The sequence below is a fragment of the Alosa sapidissima genome, chromosome 8 (genome assembly GCF_018492685.1).
Source record: "Alosa sapidissima isolate fAloSap1 chromosome 8, fAloSap1.pri, whole genome shotgun sequence".
Lineage (NCBI taxonomy): Eukaryota > Metazoa > Chordata > Actinopteri > Clupeiformes > Clupeidae > Alosa > Alosa sapidissima.
Window position 1 is genome coordinate 12,843,765 of NC_055964.1, and position 22,139 is coordinate 12,865,903.

Consider the following 22,139-nt stretch of genomic DNA (forward strand, 5'->3'; position numbering starts at 1 on the left):
TTCAAGTCCTCCACATTACTTTCAGATTACAGCGTGTTCATTTAATGTGTGATTCATGTTCAATTAACATGCGCGGTGGCATGAATTAATAATATGGAATAGAGTAGGACTAGGGTTCAACACATGCTGTGCATTATGCATCAGGAAGACATGAGAAAAGAGAATGCCGGTGGTAATTAAAAATGATTATTTCAGTTATTTAGGCTTGATGAGAAGTAAGCAAATATGGAAGTCAGGAAAGCATTATGTTTTTTCTGCATATAGGCACTCAACACGACAAATCCATTTCATTACAAAAATAAATAAATTAACGAGTAAGAGATATAAATAGACGGGGTGACCCTGAGTTTGGCATGATGGAAGATAGAAGTACTGAAGATTTACAGTCCGACTTCTGGTTCACTATGGTATTGTATCTTGGGTCATCATGTTGTCATCTGAGATGTTACCAGTCCATTCATTCTGCCCTCAAAATATACTTGTGGCCTCAGTCTCCATGGTAAAGTAATTGGCCATGATTTGGCCAAGATTTAATTTGAAGCTATTGGATAAGCTTTTAACCAACTACCAGACCTAATTAGCACCATCAAAACAACTCAAAACATCACCTGTATTGTAAAATACACATCAACTGAGACTGTTTGAGCTATCGCATGATCACTGGTTCCACCACATGTTAAGCACATGGGCTCTGATATGAGTGGGGCACACTCTGCTTTCAACGTTCTATTCCATTAGATTCCATTGTTTTCAATACAACCCTGCACACACACATTGAACTCTGCTGTGTAGATTACGATTCAGTTCTGTTTTGTCAGCTCAATAAAATCCATTGTTTATCCCATGCTTGCCAGTTAAAAATGTGCGGCTGGTGACAGTGCACTAATGTCGCCACCTGTTTGTGGAGTGATTTACATTGACATGCTATCACCTTTCACTGGTAATTTCCTAAATGGAAATGGCTGAGGAAAATCAAATAGTGATAGTGATAGAAATAGTGTACTATGATTCAGAGGCTCTCTGATTAGCTTTTTGTGGAGATGATTTGGTCGGCAGCTTTTGGCTAAATGTCATGCCAAGCTTTGCTGTGCCAGGATATCAGAAAGCCCCTTGTCATTGTGTAGGCCCCAAAAAGATAGAGCCTGTACTTGGGCTTTCTTGGGAGCAGTTGGGGGATGTACTGTATGTGATTACTCAATGCTACTTAACACCTAGAAAAGACTTAGCTGGTCCATCCACAAGAAAAGGCATGCAGTTAGCGCTGATTGCTATATATATATGGGATGTAATCAGTGTTTGAACCCTGATTTAAAGCAGCTTATTTAACCAACAGACCTCAAATTAAGGCACCCTTAATATAAGTATAAGTATATATACTCTTTTGATCCCGTGAGGGAAATTTGGTCTCTGCATTTAACCCAATCCATGAATTAGTGAAACACAGCACACAGTGAGGTGAAGCACACACTAATCCCGGCGCAGTGAGCTGCCTGCAACCACAGCGGCGCTCGGGGAGCAGTGAGTGGTTAGGTGCCTTGCTCAAGGGCACTTCAGCTGTGGCCCACTGGTCGGGGCTCGAACCGGCAACCCTCCGGTTACAAGTCCAGAGTGCTAACCAGTGGGCCACGGCTCTTCATCATCTTCGTCACGGCTCTTCGTCATCTTCATCCATCTTGTATGGTTTCTGAAGCAGACCCATCTGTAGCCATGTGTCTACGGATCTGCAGGGCATTAGGATCAGAATGTCAGATTGTGTTGGTTCATTTTCCAATGCCTGGAGTGTCTAGAGTGTCTCTGGAAAGTTCAGTCTTCTCCAAGCAGGCACTGATGCAGTCAGTATAGTATTCTGTAAGAAAGTAAAAGCTATCATATTTTCTCTCAAGTTTCCAGCTTTGATGGAAAAAGTGTGATCTTTTGATTTGCTGTTTAGTTAGCGTGCTCATCCATTTTTGCGTTGAGTGGTTTGATGCGTTTAATTTTCCTGCCTGAGTTGATACCTTAACGCTTCGACTAACTTAGACTTCATAGTAGGCTACCTTTTAAAGGAGAATTCCGATGTGATATTGACCTAAAGTGTGTTGAAACATGATACCGAGTGTGAACGTATGTCTCATAGCCCATCTCGGCTTGTCCCCTGCACTCCAAAATCTGGCGCTAGTTAGCCGATGCTACCAACAGCTTTTTCAATGGTGGTGCTTCAGCATCGGGCTAGCCATGCAAATAAATCACTGTTTTACACCATTTATGAGGCTCAATGTATCTCCACACTTCATCGGTAGACTTCCGAGGGCCCCGACATTTAAAACGAGACATTGAGAACTTTGAAAAAGCACTGGTAGTTTACTTACAAGACGATTTATGCAGACAGTATCTTCACAAAGTTTAGCGTTTGCAGCCATCTTGAATTTAGTCACGATAAGTCGAGCGACGAGTAAGAATGAACAGGTATGATAAGGGATCAGATTCCAAAAATAATTCAGTGGAAATGCATGGATTCCAGTTTATTCCAGTAGCAGCAACTGATCATCAAAATTGCTCCTCATAACCATCTATAAAAATCTATCCCGAAGTTTTTTCTTTTGGAGCACGGGCATAACGCACTGTAGGCTACCTCATAATAGGCTTGAGATATAATTCATAAGGGGACAGATAGGCCTATAGGCTCAGGGACGTGCACAGGGGGGTTGCATTCTGTCACCGAAAGTGAAAGTCAGTTGGGGAGGGCAAACTCTGTTTACGTGGCTGCAGCGCTGCACGCGACCGGCACCTGAGCTGAGCCTGCATGAGCGGCCCTAGAAGGAGATTGTCGCGGTTGTCGGGTGAGATGACTCAACGTTGTCGGAAAAGGTGAGTTTTTGATGTATAACAAACGAACGATCATCATCATCAAGTTTTATTAAATTAATTAAAATCTTCATAAATCCAGGCTGAGTTTGCCACATTTAGCCTAAATAATCAAACAGATAGCTTGCAGACAAGCAGCCCGTTATCACATAGCCTAGGCTAGGCTACTATTTTTTTGGTAGGCATTAGGCAAACTAAGCTACATGTCTGCTGATAGTTACTTTCTCACATTTTGTTTTAGCAAGAAGAATGAATGATGGAAGTAATGCTTCACATTATTTATTTTATTCAAAATGGTTAAATGCCTAAATCCTAACACTATTTTGGGTATTGTTTGAAGCCAAGATGCTCACTGAAAAGAGGCGGATTCAGGAGAAGGAGAGACAATTCAGGTCATTTTTTCAGGTCAGAGCAACTGCCCTCAAAATTCCTGTGCACGAACCTTCCCGAACTTTTAAATTGCGATCAGTGGCTGGCATCGGGTGAACAAAACTTTTCGAAGTTGAATAGGCTATTTGCGCACCTCCATGTCACAGGAGAGACTAGTGGGTTCACCCTTCTATGAATAAAAGACGTTAGTTTACCTGCAAGCTGGCCTATGATTTCATGGCTGAGTTTGCGGCAAAGTAAGCAAGAAAATGTTTTTATTCTGAGTCAGGATATGGTGAGTCAATGTCATTTATTTGTCCAATGTTAGCCTACAGACCAGTTTCCATAGTGCACATCTTAGGCTATCAAAAGTTTGAATGTCGAGTGTGTTTCTGCTCATTGACAAATAGCGTTCAGCACAATGATTCAAGCCCAATTAATTCCCCCTGTTAAAGTGCTTTGTTACACTAGTTTGGTTTCGTGATGTAGCCTATGATAAACGGCTTATTGCCAAATAGCCTACTGTATGTGACTCAGCTAATGTTATAGGCTATACAATTCCCCGTCTTAAAGACAAGCTGGTGTAGCCTACTATTAAAATGCACCGACAGGTAAAGTAGCCTAGGCTATCGCATGATTTCATGCACGTAAGTGTAAAGGGCGCACCCGTCAAGTTCGCACAGGGACTCGCACCCCCTTGCGACGGCCCTGCAGCTCCTCCTAAGACAGCGGGAAAGTTCAAATACGTGATAAACCCGGAAAAAGTTGAGGTATGTTTCGGTCCCGGTGATTATTTGTGAAATTGTGCAAACGACAGCCTTTTCAAGGAAGAAGTGGTAGCATGCAAGCTCCCAAATTGACCCAGTAGGCTACAGAAGGCATCAATAATTTGTTGGGGAGGGTCATGCGTTTTTTCTCAATCACTTTGGAGGGTCATAGAAAAATTTCTTGCTGGCGAGGGAGGGTCATGTCTTTTTTGACTAACGCTCCCAAAACTCCTCCGGTGGCCCCTTAAATAAATAACGAACTGTCCCTTAGCAAACAATGACAAAGAGAACGTAATAGTCCAAGCTTTGTTAGCCTAGTCATATGTTGTAGTGCACATGTGTTTTTTTAAGGTGTCCAGAGAGGTGGCAGAGCGGATCTCAGCTGGGCGAGTGTTCAAGAGGGTTGGGAAGCCATACAAAAGAGAGCAAAAGTTTGCAGACGGGTGCAGGGAGTTGAGAGCTAGCCGGGATCCAAGAACCGCCGGGTCCAGTGAGGGGTGTAAGAGATAAGGAGGTGAGATAGGCGCTGTGGAGCAAGGGGTATGCAAGAATTTGTAGGTGAGGACATGTGTCTTGTAGAAGATGCAGGATTTGACCGGGAGCCAGTGGTTGGCCTCTGTCAATATTCTCATGGCTTAGCTCTGGTGTCTGTCAAACCTTGGACTTGGACAGCCATGGGTGTTACGGCTGCATCATACTCCAACGCTGCCTACATCCTCTCAGCTCCTTTTGCACATTCTGGTCGGCAGCTTCCCTGCAGCGTCAGCCTGAAGCTCATGAGAGTTGGCTCTCAACCTGGACAACACCCTCCAGTAGAAAACAGTAGTGGACACATGGTTTTATTCAAGGCTTTTCCAGCCAGGATTTCTTATTCAAATGGTCAAAATATGTTTTACATTGTTGGATAAATACACAGCTGAGCAGGTTGAAAGTTGGAATTCCACTCTTGGTAAGTGCAAATCTCAAGAGTTAGGTGAACTGTGTTTTGGGAATTTGTGTGAATCTCTGACAGATTTTCATTTAATCACTTATTTTACTCATTATCTTCATTACGGGTTTTATTGGTAAAGCTGAGGAGTAAAGAAGCACATCCCTGTGTTCTACTTCTAACAAGCATTTTTGTAAATGTTTACCTATTTCTTTGCTGCCATTTCATGGATATGAACTGTTGTCATTTGCCATTTCATACAATAAGGATGTCATTGCAATGCTAAATATTAAGCCCCATAAATTATATAAAATGCTGTTACTGATTAGAATATTACTAAACTTCTGAATACAGAACACAAATAGAATACCAGAAGGGCATTCAAATTTGTTTACTCCCATATCCCTTTTCACTGTTCAAATAAACAGAAAGGCCAAGGACTAAAATATGGCAGACAGTGGAATCTGAAATGATATGACCCCAGATGATCCTATTTTGTTTCTACTTCAACTGAGAGCATGACATTAGGATAACAAGCTGTGGTCCAGCATTTCTCCAATGTTACAAAACAAGTTCATCACGAGTCCTTCCTCCACCGAATTATCGGCTGCCAAGTCACGGCCATTACGGCTGACCTTTTTCTCCCGGCCGTAAAATGACCAGATGAGCCCATAAGAAGTGGAGAGCAGAGCACACCCTGATGTGCCATGCAAGACGGCCCTCGCATCTGTGACCGAGCAAGAGAGAAAGAGCATGACGACAGCCACTTTTTGCCCATCTCACATTAGGGCTTGAATTATGGTCAGTGGCAGCTAGTCAAACTCAAACTCTATAAAGAACCACACTGAGACCAAGTATAGTGTTTTCTCTTTTTTTTTCGTTTGGGCATACTGTATGTGTGTGTTTGTGTGTGTGTGTGTGTGTGTGTGTGGCTTTGTGGGGGTACAAATTGTCCACACTCTGAAATGCCCTGGCCTGGTGCTGCTGCTGCATAACCATGGACGGTTGGAAATCTGTCTTTGTTGTCCAAACATGGCATCTGTCCCCTGCAGCTGTCCTGACTTGTGTTTCATCTGTGGAGGTCACCCCAGCCACGACCCCCCCAGTCTTTGGCCGCGAGCCTTCGGGCGCCGCCGCAGAGAGTCACTTATCTTGACGGATGAGTCGCCCCGGGCCACCCATGGCCATCGCCCAGCTGTTTGATCTATCCGCCCTCTGTACCAGCAACAGCAACCACAACATGCTTCAGCAGCACCCCACTTCCCTTTTTTGTATTCAAAAAGGCACAAGAGCAACTCAGTCAAATGTATTTATTCATAAATAGAGAGGTAAACGAATGAAATAAAGCACACATCTGTACATCTGTCTCATGACAGAATAATAATTTCCAACTCTGTTATCACAATCAAACCCACCCCCCCCCCCCCCAACACACACACACACACACACACACACAACATTGAGCTTTTTTCAGGGGGGGGGGGGGGGGGGGGGGGGGTTTCATACACATGTTTCATCACTGCATTTCGGTTGTTGCTTTTCCCTTACCATTACCATTTACCTTACGCATGCCAGTTATGTATCCACCAGCTGCCTGCCTGCAGCCTACTTCCAAAACTCCAAAGCTGCTTGCTGTCAGATTTGGTTCCGAGGGAACAAGTTCAGTGTATCAACAACACTCAATAACCGTTTATTTAATGTGTTAATCAATTAAATTCCCAACAATTTCACAACAGCTAGTTCTGGAGTAGGCCATTCAACTAGCCCGATTGCTTACGACGAGACTCGGGCTGCGCAGTTGGCACCCGCTTCCTTATTTGGGTTTTGGGTTGCCAGGTTTTATCCTATGACAAAATGGTTGAAATTGAAACTAAGTGATTGTGTGGGTGTATTTCATATACAATCTGGCAACCTGAATGGATCAATGATTTTAAAATGAAGTTTGATGGCCATGCAAATTACGGGAGTTTTCTGGGAGAAATAACAAAACGGGAGGGTGCTGGGAGATGACCTTAAAATACGGGAGAAACCCGGGAAAAACGGGAGTGTTGACAGGTATGCAGCCCGCCCACCCAACCAACCATCCACACACACACCCACACCTAACCCGTCTTGGTACGCACATTGGCAGGCCTCTTACGGCAGCTGGGAGAAGGCAGCAGAATGGTGATGTACCGCTGCGTTGTTAATTGCGCTCTCTGTTGCGCATATTGCGTTTTATGGCCTGCCAGCATCACTGTGATGGAGCGTCGCTTTGTGTCCCCGCGTCATGTTAGCACACACATCTGTGTTCTGGAGACTGTCTGCATAAGTCTGTCTCAGTGAGCATGGTGATTAAAAGGGGACATGTGGTGCATTTGCAAGAGTAGGCTTCAACCGAACGCGAAATACTTTCTCATTAAATGAAGTGCACTTCTTGTTGAATGAATTATTTTTCTTTTGTGTCCTAGTATTCTGTGAAATTGTAAAATGTGGTGCTTATACTGAATCAGTGGGCAGTGTGCTGCCTTTATGTATGATTTTAAGCATTTGAAATATGATCCTCAATACCCACATTGAGCATTGCATATAAACTAGTAGAAAACATTGAGGGCACCTGTTACAGCATATTGGTAAGATCTCACTATAAAGAGAGAAATACTTATTTCTTTACTGTGTTACTTCATTATAAAGTCAAGGGAACAAGGGAATTTGTCATTTGTGTGTGTGTGTGTGTGCGTGTATGGCGTCTTTGTGTGTGTGTGTGTGTGTGCACATGCATGAGTGAAGTATGAAAATTACCCAAGCTCTCAAATTAGAAAAATCTTAATGGAATAAATGCAATTCTTTAATGAGATTTTTGTGCAGAGCCGTAATGTCTACAAATGAAAAAATTATAAAGCACAGAAAAAGTAATTGTCAAATTTCTCTAAATTCGGCACTGTGACATACTCCATGATTGTTAAATGCTGATTGAACACTAGAAAAATGTTGATGACAATATTAATGCCTGAACATTTACGACCTACTTGAGAATTTTAATGCCACTTCTATTGTGTTCTCTCTGTCATCCTAAGAATGAAGTTGTACACTTTCAGGACCAGTATCATACAGTCAGGGTTCCTACACATTTTCCATTTCAAAATTCCATACTTTTTCCATACTCAAATTTCCAAACTTCTCGTTAGATTTTTCTGACCATATTCTCGACATTGCGGCCACTTCTGGTTTGGGATAACAAAGGTATGGACAACTGAAGTGAATTAAAAAATTACACTTAATATTTGTATCTTAGTTGTATCGTAGTTGTATCTTGACGATGGGGACTGACAGTTAAGCTACACAACAGTAGGAATGGTTCATTATGACCTGAGTGAAGTGATTAGTACTGCAAATGTAATAGTCTGGAAACACAAATATTTCTCCAAACCCTTGTTTCTTTTTTCCATACTTATCCAGACCTGGAAATTACTAACATCAAATTCCATACTTTTCCAGGTTTTCCATACTGCGTAGGAACCCTGTACAGTATGTTTGTATTAGGCTTTTGGGTGTGTGCATCTCTCTCTCTCTCTCTCTGTTTGTGTATGTGTGCATTTGCTTACAATGACACACCAAGGCCTAATATTGATGGAGGGTAAAATGAGATTGAGAATGAGATGATTAAGCTGCATTCCATGTGAACACTATCAAATTAAAGCTGATATCAGCAGGTTTGGACGTGCTGTTTCAAGCCCTCAGACTTAGGGCCTGTCCACACGGAGACGCTTTTTAGGTTAAACGCAGAGATTTTGCTTCGTCTTGGCCGAGCGTCCAAACGAATCCTGTAAACGCACTGCCCGAAACCGCACTTTTTTGAAACCTGGTCCCAGAGTGGAAAAATTTGAAACGTAGCCCGTTTGAATTCGCTTAGACAGCGAAACAGCACATCCTGCTTGCGTAGGCTATCGATGATGTCATCGCCACACCTCAGCTGCCCTGGACTTGCACTTATAGTATTGCCAAACAATACTAGTTTTCATACATGACATTACCTACGATTACACTCCGTAAGATAAATATCACAACTGGTGCTGCGCAGCGCCGACTACAGTTGACAGTTCACCATCAGTCCACACAAACAATTCTGGTTTCCTTGCACTAGCCATTTCGTCGTAGCCTATTCTGTCTGTTTGTAAAGTGCAAGAAGTTTTGGTCAATTTCTGTAAAGAAACAGTGCCACCTATAGGCCTGGGGTATGAAGTAACGCGTTGAGTCGTGTTGAGATGGATCCGTTTGGACGCAAATATTCTTGATACGGTTACAGGGAAGACGGAGGAAAAAAAGATCGATTTGGTACGTGTGGACTAGGCCTTACTTATTACATTAAATTCCTAAATCGGTCCCTTGATTTCACACCATGCATGCTGTTGGCTAGCGAAGCTGGCAATCCTCCCCATTCCTATACGTAATCCAAGGTATACAGCACACCAAAAGCTGCTTTGCATTTGCATTACAAATCTGATGGTGCGATTTTTCACAAGCTAAACCAATCACATTCAGTAAACAAGTCTCTGTGCACATTGAATGATCCATCTGAGTGTACATGTAAAGTAAACATTGAGACCTAGTCATATTTGGCACAATGGTAAATCCTCTTTTGGCAAGTAAAGGTTGTAATTTGTCTGTTTTGTGTGCTTATAGTTTCTTCAAAGCAAAGACAGTAAGGTTAACTCTCTTTCAAAAGCAAACAGAACGAGTTGAATGCCTGAAATATACAGCGTCGGTGTGTGCTGTGAGCAGAGATGGACATTTTAGTCCGGCTTTGTCTCCATTCATCTTCATGTTTACTTTATTCCATAGGTCACAGGCAACAGGTACAAAGTAACATAGCTCTATAGATAGTTTATCTGCTGCCTCATCATCTGTTTATCAGTTACAGGGAGGCTACACCGGGTCCGCATCTGCAGCGCTCCGTTTGCAGAGCGTTAAAATAAATTTTAGAAGACTGGTCTAATTGTTTCGAATATACCCGCTGCTATCACGTCAGACACTACGCGAACGGAGGCTTCAGTTGTGTGCCCATGTAACCACGCTGTTGGGCTAACTTGCCAAATATACCACAGGTTCAAGAAACACTGCTACACAGGAGGAAAACGTTTCACTCAAAGGAAAACTAGTTGTCCCACCAAACACAAAAGACTAACTTCATGGATCCTTTGACTGACTGGCATGGTGTTGATATCAAAACACTTTCTGACTTCATGGTGCTGAGATCCACTTGGAGACCAGTTAAAAGAGACCCCACAAATACATAGAGTGCCAACTATGTATGATTTCCCTGTGCCTATCCAGATTACATCCTGTGGCGTCTCTCAGAACCTACTGTACCTCATTGCCTATGCAAAAATGGGGGAAACTGCTCAGCAAGAGGCATATTTCAATAGTCAACTTATTCACATTACTGTAAATCCCTGAAGAGCGCTAGACAGAATAGAATGGAGGTATGTGTTTGTGTGGCGTGTGTGTGTTGGGGGGGGGGGGGGGGTTGATTTGTTGTTTTCTTTGTGCCATTGTTCCACAATCAGGTGTTCCTTTTACCTCACTGCACGCACCGCCAGTTTGAAAGATCCCAGTCAGCGTGCCAAATAAAATTGATTCGAACCAACATGCTCCATTCATGGCAAACAGATGGCACGGCATGAGGCCTCACTCTTAATTGTTTGATTTCCCTAATGGAGGTAAGATAAAGTCTTTTTTTCCTCTCGTTTGGACCCGGTGCAAGTGGCTGGCTTAGATCTAAAAAGAAAATCTCCCCATTTTTTTCTCTTATTTACTCTTATCCATTTGGCAGCTTACAGCTAATTTCATTTAAACGAGCCAAATTAAAATGGAGCCACACTTACTTAAACCGAGAATCCCCTCATCTCTCGGGCTCACAGATGGAAAGCTTCACTGAGTTCTGAGTTTCAGTCTGAGATTGTGCCTAGTATTGAATATAATAAGTCTGAGGGGGAGTTGAAGAATAAAAAAACATAACTGTTTTACAGCGTTTAGTAGTCAGATCTTGTAGAATTTCCCATTACTTCACGCTTGACTTGTTTACTTTTATAACGCCGATAAGGGAGTAACGAGAGTTATACTTTTTTTCACGCTCTTATCACAGTTGCCCAGCCTTCATCTCCTGTAGTTTTAGGTAGGAGACATGCTGCCATATATGCCAGCACATATCAGGTGATTGTAAGCGTGCAGGTTTAAAATCTGCGCTTTCATTCAGAGATACTGGTCTAAAAAAATCACATTTGCATGAAAATGATGTTAGTGAAATTGCAATCAGATGGGCAGGCGGGCAGGGCTGAAGTGTCATTCTCCCGAGATGAGCTCCTGGCCGTATCTTTAATTGAAAAGAGAAAGGGAATAAAACCTCAGCGAGATAAGCCAAGTGATTGCTTTCATCTTCACGCGACTCTGCACCTTCATTGTCATCTTGTTGTTTTGGGGGGATTTCTCTCTCTCTCTCTCTCTCTCTCTCTCAAGCTTCCTATTCATCTTTCATCTCTCCTCCTATCTCTCTTATTTATTATTGATCTCTTTTGCAATCCATTTCTTAATTATCATGTCACAAAGGCGTACTGTATAACACCATAAAATTGTTCACAGATTTGGGCTACAGAAAGCCATTTTCAGATGAAATGATAAACTCACAATAATGCTTTAATAAAGCACTTATCCATCAATACCAGAGGGGCAATATGCGAATACATTAGCTGTATTGTTGATCAATAGAGAGTTATGTTGTTGGTTGGAACAGGACAAAGCCGATGGGAATACAGCAAAGCGGTCCCGTCAAAGAGTAGCTTATCTACACAGTTTGAATGGATGTAATGCCATGAAATATCAATTTCAGACAAGCAGTGGTAATTAATTAATTGATAGGCATTACTGTCAGTAATTCAGTATTCAGTATGTAGCAATCATAATTACTCTAATTACAATGTACTTGTATTGCAATGTTGTGTCTTTGCTCCATGTATTTCAAAAATGTGAAAGAGAGTTCTCAACGTTTCAAGTATAAAGTGAAAACCTTCAGTGTCAGAGTGGAGAAGATACTAAACTTCTGAGTGGCAGGAATTGTATGCATCCTAACCCTAATCCCGTCTGCAGGCCTAACTCTATCCCTTAAGCACAATGGATCAGTGTGATGATACCCACTGTAGCCATTTTCCTTATCTGGAACTTGAAGGAGTCTTTTGGGCAGGGCATTTCCACTGCAGGAACCACTCTAGTTTGACTTTTGTTGTGAAACTTTTTTTTTCCAGGGAGAAATTAGGAGCTACTCCAAGATAGGTACTTGCTCTGTGCAGCTCTGAAGCCAGTGGCAGGAGATTGCTGTGATGATGCTTTATGTGAGATGAGTGGGAGAAAGCAACAAGTGCCACTTTTAAAAACAGTAAGAATGCTTTTGGCAGAAGTTACAGAAAAGAGAATGCCTATCTTGGCCAGGACTCCCTGGCAGAAGAGATATTGTATCTCAATGGGACATTCCTGGATAAATAAAGGCTAAATAAATGCTTAAAAGGAGTTAGCTTATTGAGGCTACCATTTTGTTGAGCATATTTAGGGCAAATCCCAACTGTTGATAGTGTTCTAACAGTTGTTGCTGAAGTTGTTGAAAAGCAAAATGATTGATTGATTAACCAAAATTATTATTATTAATTAAAGATTAATAAATGTATGTGTAGACAGGCAATATAAAGTCAAAACAATAAAATGACTGGATTATGCTGAATGTGCTCATGTGTTCATCAATTCATGTCCTTGTATGAAATGGAAAGGCTGTTCCTGTGAACGTTTGAAATTCCCATAAGTTCCTGCCATTAAATATAACCTACCTATATAGCTAAAAGACAATAGACTCACCTTTAAAACAGTATAGTCTGCACAGACAAAATCCATCTAGCTTCCTAACTGATTTGATGACTTTTCACATTTTGCAACCACAACTGGGTATGATAAATTCATTAATAAGGGCTTTCAGACATACGTGTAAGACCGGAGGTTCTACGGATGTTAAACGGTGGGGCCGTATATCTGAACAACATAAACGGTCATATGGAAGTCTGAACTGAGCCAGTTCTTCTACTGCTCCCTTCCTAGTATTTCCTCCGGACATTATGTAAATGTGCTGTGTCTAAACGAAGCGTAGAACATGCGGTTAAAATTCACACTTAGTGAGAGGGCGTGTCGAAGACGTTTTTTTCGTGCGTCTATGTGGCGGGGGCACTTAAATCTGACATGCCAGTGTCATGATGGAGTGGCATAGTGCTGTCCAGAAAATCTTCAACTGGAACTGGAATCTGGAAAGACGGCAAGAGACACGTTGATGTACAACCGAAGGCTAAAGGAATTCAAAAGACCAAATCATTCTAAGCAGAAGGCGCTGAAAAGGCAGTAGCCTACAACGACGTTGTTGACGACAATAACAGGAGTATTTAATAAATTGTTAGCCAACACGGTTGGTTTTCTGTTCATTGATAGTCTTTTCATGACCTCACTGCTGAGCCCGATATTTGTTGAGAATGGCAAGAGAAAATTGTTCCAAGCTCTTTACGTAAATGCAATAGACACATGGGAAGAGGATGCTTTTGGAAAAATAAACCATGAAAAAACGAACCACTTCACTGTTATGTTAGTATTTTGTTTGTTGTTTAAAAACGTTGTAGGCTATATGATGGCCTTGAAGTCTTGAGTTAGCCTACTGAATTGGCACCATATAGCCTACAAGCTCGTGCATGCTCTCTCCAACGCAAACCAGATTTGGGTTCCATAGCCAAGTGATTCTGCTACATAACGTTGAAAACAGATAAATGTGTTTATTTGAAGCACACATACAAATACTGTAGGTCAGCTTCAAGTATGCACACCTACTCGACTACTTGATATTTCAACTTTATTCTCGAAATGTCGAGTTTAATGTCGACATGTCGAGTTTAATTTCGTCATGGCAAAAATATTTTATGGCCACAAAATATTATGTGTGGCCCTAATACTCCGTCATAGTTTTCTTTGCTTTTATGAAGGGCATGTTAATAAAAATGTATTTGCCTGATTGTTTTGTGATTATTTAATTTATCTACATCTCAGGCAGATGAATACCCAGGTAGAGCATGAGAACAAATCTGAGTTGGAATTTTGGGAGCATACCATTTTGTTATTATGGAGGATTTGACAGTCTGGAATAGTCACCAGCTCCACCCAAATTAAAGATAAAGTTGGATTTCATGTGAATAAGCCTCAACAATAAACACTGAGATAATGAGAGTTGATACCATATTATGAAAATGTTATTTTTGTTTGTTTGCGGATGCAGCATAGACACCACGTTTAATTGCAGTGATTGTGTGTGCAACAACACCTTTGATTTGTTTGACCGGAAACTTTCAGTTTGCCAAAACATTAACTGATTATTGTGTTTCCATTTACAACATGAACCCAATTGTGTGTGTTTGTGTGTGTGTAGGTGTGTGTGTGTGTGTGTGTGCGTGAGAGAGAGAGAGAGAGAGTGAGTGAGAGAGAGAGAGGAGTAATGCGTTTTCTGTCCAGTACAGTGCCTTCTCTAACTTTCTAAGGAGAGAGAAACTTGCACCTCTTTGCCAGTGAATGCAGGATGAATGTGCCTATCGGTCGACACACGCCAAAATAAGAAAGGTTAATTTTCACTTAATGAGCTGGCCGTCGCCACAGATAACACATCGGGCACGAGCTCATGAAGACAGTTTGAAAGCAGATGAACGGGGAAGCAGAGCCCAGGCCACTAACGCCACCGTCTGGGACCGGACATTACACGCCACAAACATTAACTCTTTAATCACCAAGGTCCAGGTTGGCTGAGGGTGCATTTGGGATGGCAGCTGACAACACTAATGTATTTCTAGTCAAATAATAATGTGTGTGGAGACTCTAGACCAGTGGTCTCCAACACGGTGCCCGCTGGGCACCAGGTAGCCCGCGGGACGCTATGAGGCGCCCCCAGCGCACTTTCTAAAAATAGCCAACAGGTCGCCTGCAGATCACGCTCTAAAAAACACGCTCCATTGTGAAGTTTTCAATAGATATTTAAGTCTAGACCAGAACCATTTTAAGAATGTATGTAGCCATACATCTGTAACATTAAATTGATATTGGTGATACCTTACAAATTGTAGCTGCGTTAAATTTTAGCCTTTGGCTCCAAATCTGTTTCCCATTCGATCTTTAAACAACAACGGAAGCGGAGCGCATACACGCTGCTCGCACGCATAGACAGTAAAGGGGGAAAAAACTTGCTTGTCTGGTGTAGCCAATGGAAGCATATCTTTGCAAAAGTTCTGTGGCCATTCCATGTTCGTCAAATACGGTTCTTGCATGATTGTTCAAGGACTGAAAAACAATTGCTTTAGCTCACAGGCCTTTTCTCCTCCGTAGGCAACTGCCGTATAATAGCGCTGAAAATGTTATAGCATGCATGACTGAGCAGGACTGTGCATTACCCTTTTTTGTCAGATCATGGATCATTTCAGGTGTGCAATAACTTTTAGTTTTCATATGTTAGGGTGGTGTGGGCGATTACTATTGAAATGTTAAAACCGAATTGTCCACTGAAATCAGAACTTAAACAACCCCTGAATTCATAATGGTACAAATTGTAACCCAAATTATTAATTGCACAAAAAGATTAAAGATTAGATTATCCATGCAAACTTTGAAATGCATAAACTGAACAAAAATGTTGGTAGTGTTGCATAGGTTATTGATATTAAATTTGAAAATACAGTTGCTTAATATATAAAGACGTATAGGCCTGCACAATATTGATAATTTAAAAGTAAAAATCACATAGGCCTATTATTTAGGAGGACTACCCTCGCAAAAAAAGGGGTGAGGGTATGTTTGTTTTAAATGAGTAGCCCTCCATATGATTTCGGGTCTTCAGGTAGCCCTCATTCCCAAAAAGGTTGGAGACCCCTGCTCTAGACTGTTGATGTGGTCGCAGATTTCATCAATCGCTTGATCTCCACCTCTTTCTTTAACTTTCTGTTTCTCTGCTAAACAAAAAAGTGTGTGACTTTCATGTCTCTTGGTTGAACCCACTTGGAGACTGGACATCAACATTTATATCAGGGGAGTGTCTCTTACAGTTCCTCTGAGAGGTTAGCTAGGCTCACCTCTCTCAATTTTTAAAGAAAAAGGAAAGGTATTGCTGTCATTCCCCCTGGCAACCTTACAGCAAGGGTCCGTTCAAGGTTCAAGTAAATAATATAAGACTGTCTCTCTCAGAAAAAAAGGCATTGTAGAAACTGACCTTCACTAGAAACACACTTTCCTTGGTCCTCATATGCAGTAATCAACAGACGTAAATCTTCACTGTGAGTGTTTTTCGTTTCAGAGGTCTCCCAGGGTTTTATCCACTCAATTGACTGCCTTTGAGTTATGTGCCATAGTCGGGTGCGGTGTACATGTATATGGACGATTGCACACTGCAGCCATTAGTATAATCTGTGTGCACGTGTACGTGTGTATTTGCATGTGTATTTGTGAATGTGTGTTCGCATGTGTGTGTGTGTGTGTATTTGTGTATGTGTAAGTTTGCGTGTGTGTATGCATGTGTATGAGTGTGCATGTGTGTGTAAAGACGATGTGTGGGATTTATGGGAACAACAGTGTGAGGAAGAGAGAGAGAGATATAGAGAGAGATAGAGAAAGAGAGAGACGGAAACAAGTTTCTTTCTTGCCCTGGTGCTTCCCGTGCCACCGCATGCATTATGCATTGCTGTCACCTGCGCTCTCTGTCTCAAGCATCGGACGTCTGCGGCTTGGGGGCTTCTCATGCCCAAAAGGGGAAAAACCTCCAGCAACCCCAGCTCCAACGGCAGCCACTCGCGTCGGCTCTGCTCTGCACTGCAGAGGGGACTGCGGTACTGCTGGCCTGGATTGGAGCCCAGACAGAAAGCCTCTGTTTAATTAGTGAACTCGCCCACCATCACCCCTTCCCCCCCCCAGGCCGGCCTTCCCCACACCTAACATTCATGCACACCACCAAGCAGTCTCTGTGAAAGCGTAAGGCTCCTGGTCTGCTTAAAAGAGGCTGTGTTTGTGTTGATGAGCAACTCCTCCCTTTCACAGGAAGTCGGAAAAAAAAGACCCAAGAGTAGTGGGGGCGGCTGCTTGCTCAGATGCAGTGTGCGTCTCTCCCAAACGCCGTCGTTATGAGCTCAGACAAACCAAACAATGACAGCATAACGACGATAGTAGTGTTTTTGCGGCGACTTGCTAAAAGCTATGGGAATTGCAAGAAAAATAGTTTTTCGTCATTGTCATGATTTTTTTTTGTTGTGTTTGCTGTTAACGACAAGATTGACTGTGCTGTTTGACTTGGGATCTGCATTTGTTGTGGGGAAAGCCAAAGGCAAACATGAGTGTGCCAGGAAAGATCTGCGTCTGAGAAACAACAGCATCCGTGGTACACTAATGAGGCTTGGCTCCTCTCTCTCTTTCTGTCACAAGTAGGCCCAAGAGGACAAGTGGAACAGAATTATCAAGAATGCACCTTGACACTTCTTCTTAAAATAAGAAAAGGAGAAGTGTTGCATTGCACTAAACCTCTTTACTAGACCATCTGCCATCTTGCATCTGGATTTAAGAGATGCCCATGTATTTATTGTCCATAAAGGCTGTTATTTGCCAGAATTGTGTGTGTCCGTGGGTGTGGGTGTGTGTGTGTGTGTGTGTCGCGAGTGTGGGTGCGTGTGTCTGCTGTTTTGCATACATACTGTATGGGAACTTGTGTTTGTTAAGAAACAATGAAGATTATTGTTTTGGGAAAAGTGGAAAATCTCTCTCTCTCTCTCTCTCCCTCTCTGTAGGTGGCATTCACACACCACACTTAGTTCCCAAGTCTTGAAAGGTAGGTCAGTTTGAGTCAGGCTCTGCTGCTACACATGGCATGTGGTGAAGTCTCCCTTGTATTACCTTTTCTCCTTTTACAAAGGTCAGAGGAACGGCCGCAATCTCTGCTGTTGATCAGCAAACAGGCAAAGCTTATCTGTCCACCAGCGGCTGTGGTCAGGAGTCTCCACTTGGTGGTCCAGTCTGAGGTCTGTGGTTTCTCAAGAAGGCGCCAGTTGAGAGAGTTTACAGTACTTACTCTAAACAAACACACAAAGAGAAATAAATACTTGACAAGCTGGCTGCATCAAACAATACTTTGGGGCAACTTAACTGCATATAAACATTAATATGCATACACACATGCTCTCTCTCTCTCTCTCTCACCCACACACACACATTAACTAACACACACACACACACACACACACACACACACACACACACACACACACACACACATATACACACACATACCAAACTTAATTTGATATAATTTCTCTCTATGATTAAATCTCCAAGACCACATGGGGCACTAATTTATGTTGACTGTCCAGTGAGGCTCCCTGGCAGCAGAGCAGCGCAAACCATGTGATTTCTATCCCATTAAACACCTTGCCTTCCATCATTACCTACTGATTAATGTCCCAACCTTCTGGACGTTGGCCCCTGAGTAACCCTGCTGGCCTGCTTTCCTTAAATGGAGGTTAGTATGCCACGCCACCGCACCTCTTTACCTCACACACACGTTTCACATTTATGAAAAAAATGTATGTATTTATGAAAAGACTCGTTTCACTTTTAATCCGACCAACCGATTTTTTAATGCTTTCCAACACCCTCATCAAGCCGAATATGACCGCTCGGGACCGCTCTGTGAAAGAGAGATCTCTGCAAATGCTGCAACCTTGACCCTGAGAGATCGGAACGTTAATTGCTTTGGCGTGGCATATGGCTCCGTGACTCTTCTAGAGGTCAGGGGATGCTGGGCGTTTTTTTCACCCCCAGACTCACCCCTTCACCCAGGCCATGCATGCATGCAGACGTGGGACATGCCACTGGTTGCCACTCACCTAACAGGCTTCAGCTTCAGAATGCTAATACGTGTGCACTGTGCATCCATTTCTATCATCCAGGATTGAACAGTAAACTTTTAGACAATTTAGTCAATAAAACATCAATGTATTAAATATGTTTAGCGTTTGGCAGATGATTGTCATAAAGCAAGTTATGATAAATGCACAGCATACATTCAGTGTTTGCACACTGCCTGGGCATCTAACTCATATTAACTGGACCACGTGCACAGGAATGTGAATGACTACAGATTCATAATACACAGTAGTAAACCCTGTAAATTCCATTACGCAGACTTGAGAATTTCTCAAAAAAAGGTTGATATCCACATTGTCAAGACATCTATTAGCTTGCTACAGCTGACTGACCCATGAATGGAAACTGGCTCTTGTTAGTTTTTGTTATTCATTACCAAAACTCTTAAAGTTATTCCACTTCATTATGAAGACAACAGGTGACAGTCTGTAGAATGTATTTTGTGAATGTTTTAATCTGTACTTTTGGCTGATGAGCACATAAATCCCACCAGATGCTATCAGTTGTAAAAATGATGGCATAGTCTAATAGTAAAGTGTAAATGGTAAAGATTTCTTACCAACCTCTGATGGCCCTGGACCAACTTCCGTATGATGGCCCTGGCACAAACAAAGCAGACAAAACTCTTCTGCAGCTGATTGGATAAACTGAAAAAAATGTTTCTGAAAAACTAAAATAAAAACCCACTTTAGTATCAGACTATGTCATAATTTTTACAAGTGATAGCACCTGATGTGATTTATGAGCTCATCAGCCAAAAATAAGTAAAATTAGCCTGCTAGCAATAGTAAGCTTTAACAGTAACATTCAGGGCCAGAAATGACATTTTGAAAATGTGCGCATTTACTAGCAACCAGAGAATGTCTAATACGGGTATATTAGACGGGCGTAGACGGGCTCTGCTAGCAACTGACAGATTTTTATTGCCTATTAGCAAGCTAATTCGTTAGCCTAAATGTATGGTCCCTAGCCTAGCAGCTAACATTGGCACAAATTAACATAGCACTAAGATGGCTAAATGAGATTCAACAACTGAGTCCACTCGAAATAAATTATTTAAAAGGCATAGCCTATATGTATAGCCTATATTCAATGAATATTCAGAAACTAATTTGTTATCATAAATCTATGGTCCGTAGCCTGGCAGCTACCATTTACTAGCCTACTATTTCAAACAAAACTATGCAAGACTTACCTGTGAGATAAAAGATGTGGTGACCTTTTGATTGTTTCTGAAGGGAAATTTCAAAATGGCAGTGGGTGGAGCAGAAGGCTTACATTGATGACATTACAGTACGTGGGATTGGTTAAAGAGTTGTTGTTCCAGGAACAACATTAGAATGTTTATCCAGGAACAACTCTTGCTTGAAGAAATCACGGTTACTCTGGTATTTTGCAACACTAGTGAAGGAGAGATTGGACCCTGAAGCGAATCAAAGACTGCACAGAGGATCACTGACAGACAACATCTCTCCATAGAGAGATACAGCCTTGCAGGAACAAACTGGAAGCCATCCTCAAGGACCACACCATCCTGCACTCTGTTCAGATGGAGAGAGTCCAAATAAAGCACCATCAACCAGAGAGCATCAGAGCTACAGTAACAGGAAACAAGCTTCTAACAGTTTCTTTCCAACAGCAGTCAGACAGCTGGCTGAGGATATTCAGGCTGGGGTGAACAGTACTTGTACCTGGGAAAATGGCAAATAAAGATTAACTGAACTGAAGAGTAATGTAGGGGAGTGGCAAATCTACCAACAACTTTCTACAGTAGGCCTACTAATTAATTTTATTTTTATTGTATTGGTTAATTTGATAGGGACCATGCATATTTATGAACATTGTATAAAAACACCATGTACAGTAAATATGGCAGAGTTAGTAAAAATAACTACTTTTCACCTGCAGTGCCTAGGCAGGTGACATAGGACAAACATAGAGACAGCCATTTAAATTAAACACATAATGGTGACATTGACAAAACAAACAAACAAAACAAATACATGATGACAAAGACATTTCATAAAATCAACCACACTATGAAACTACGTTTTTTTGTTGTTGTTAGCAATAGGTTATGTAATAATGTCATTATCCTCTTTACTTGTAATAATATAGGCCTACTGCAGTTTCTGTTTGCCGTGTACTTTTTTGTTATGGATGTGTCTTATTAGTGACACATTCACTCAGATCGCCCATGGGTGGCTCACAAGAACCGCTACTGCCCCCTATCTACAATTTCTTTTTCTTTTCCATTTGAACTAAACAGTGGCCAGGTGTATTTTCTCCGATCAATCTCTAACACTTTGTCATGCATTTGTGCTCGTTGGTGGGGGTTAATCTGAATCGATGAGTGAAGAGCGACAGACTCCAGGCCCTATAGCTATATTTATGTGTCTGTGTCTCTCTTGGGTGCTTTCTCTCTCTCTCTCTCTTTCTCTCTCTGCCCTGCCCCGCCTCTTGGACTTGGCACTGACTCTGCATGCCTTCTGCAGCATGCTCAATAATTCAGGGCCAGAGTGCAGTGCTGATCGGTGAGCACAAAGCAGACCTCAATCTTTTCCCCCTGCAGTGCTACAGAGCGAGTGAGAGACAGAGATGAAGAGTTGGAGGTTTAGGAATTGGTATAGTTTGTGTGTGTGGGTTGGGGGGGTGGGGCTGAAAGTTTTAAGTTAGGTAGTTGTAGGTAAAGACAGGGGAACATGAGAAGATAGATACTGTTACATTAGAAATGTTGCTTATCAATATACCACAATAGCATTTTTTTTTATCTAGAAAATCATTCACATCACTCCAGGAAACTCATAAAAAGCAGCACAATACACTGATAGGAGAGATAACTGTCTTACCACTGGGACATAACCACATGGGAGTAAGCTAAAAATGTAACGTTTTCAAGAATTTAAAAGGATACAAAGTTTCTTGTTTCAGTTGCAAAGTGCCAAAACAAAACAAATACAAAAAAAATTGTTAGAGGAAGAGGTGAGATGAAAGGAAACAATCAAACAAACAAACACCCTCCCCTTGTTCTGCCTCTACTTTCCACAACCAGAAACCACAACATGTTCTTGCCCTAATAGCACCATAATTGGACCTTAAAACCTGCAATCTTCACTTGTGGTCTATTCACATGGTGCAAAGGAGCAAGACACAGCTAGTTGCCGAGGGTTTTATATTCTGTTGGGCATAGTCTCACATGTTGCAAAAGGTCAGCAGAGGGCTTAATGATGGCAATT

The 22,139-nt window shown here is 41.9% G+C and overlaps 1 protein-coding gene across 1 annotated transcript in view; it reads right to left on the reverse strand.

Moving 5' to 3' along the window:
- Positions 1–22,139, reverse strand: part of LOC121715680 — a 45,370-nt gene that overhangs the window by 16,963 nt on the left and 6,268 nt on the right. Inside the window, exons 2-5 of the mRNA XM_042101565.1 lie at positions 21,455–21,477; positions 20,099–20,176; positions 19,467–19,573; positions 17,875–18,050 (exon numbers count right to left, since the gene is read on the reverse strand). Coding sequence (XP_041957499.1) covers positions 17,875–18,050; positions 19,467–19,573; positions 20,099–20,176; positions 21,455–21,477 — 384 coding nt within the window. The remainder of the gene's footprint in view (positions 1–17,874; positions 18,051–19,466; positions 19,574–20,098; positions 20,177–21,454; positions 21,478–22,139) is intronic.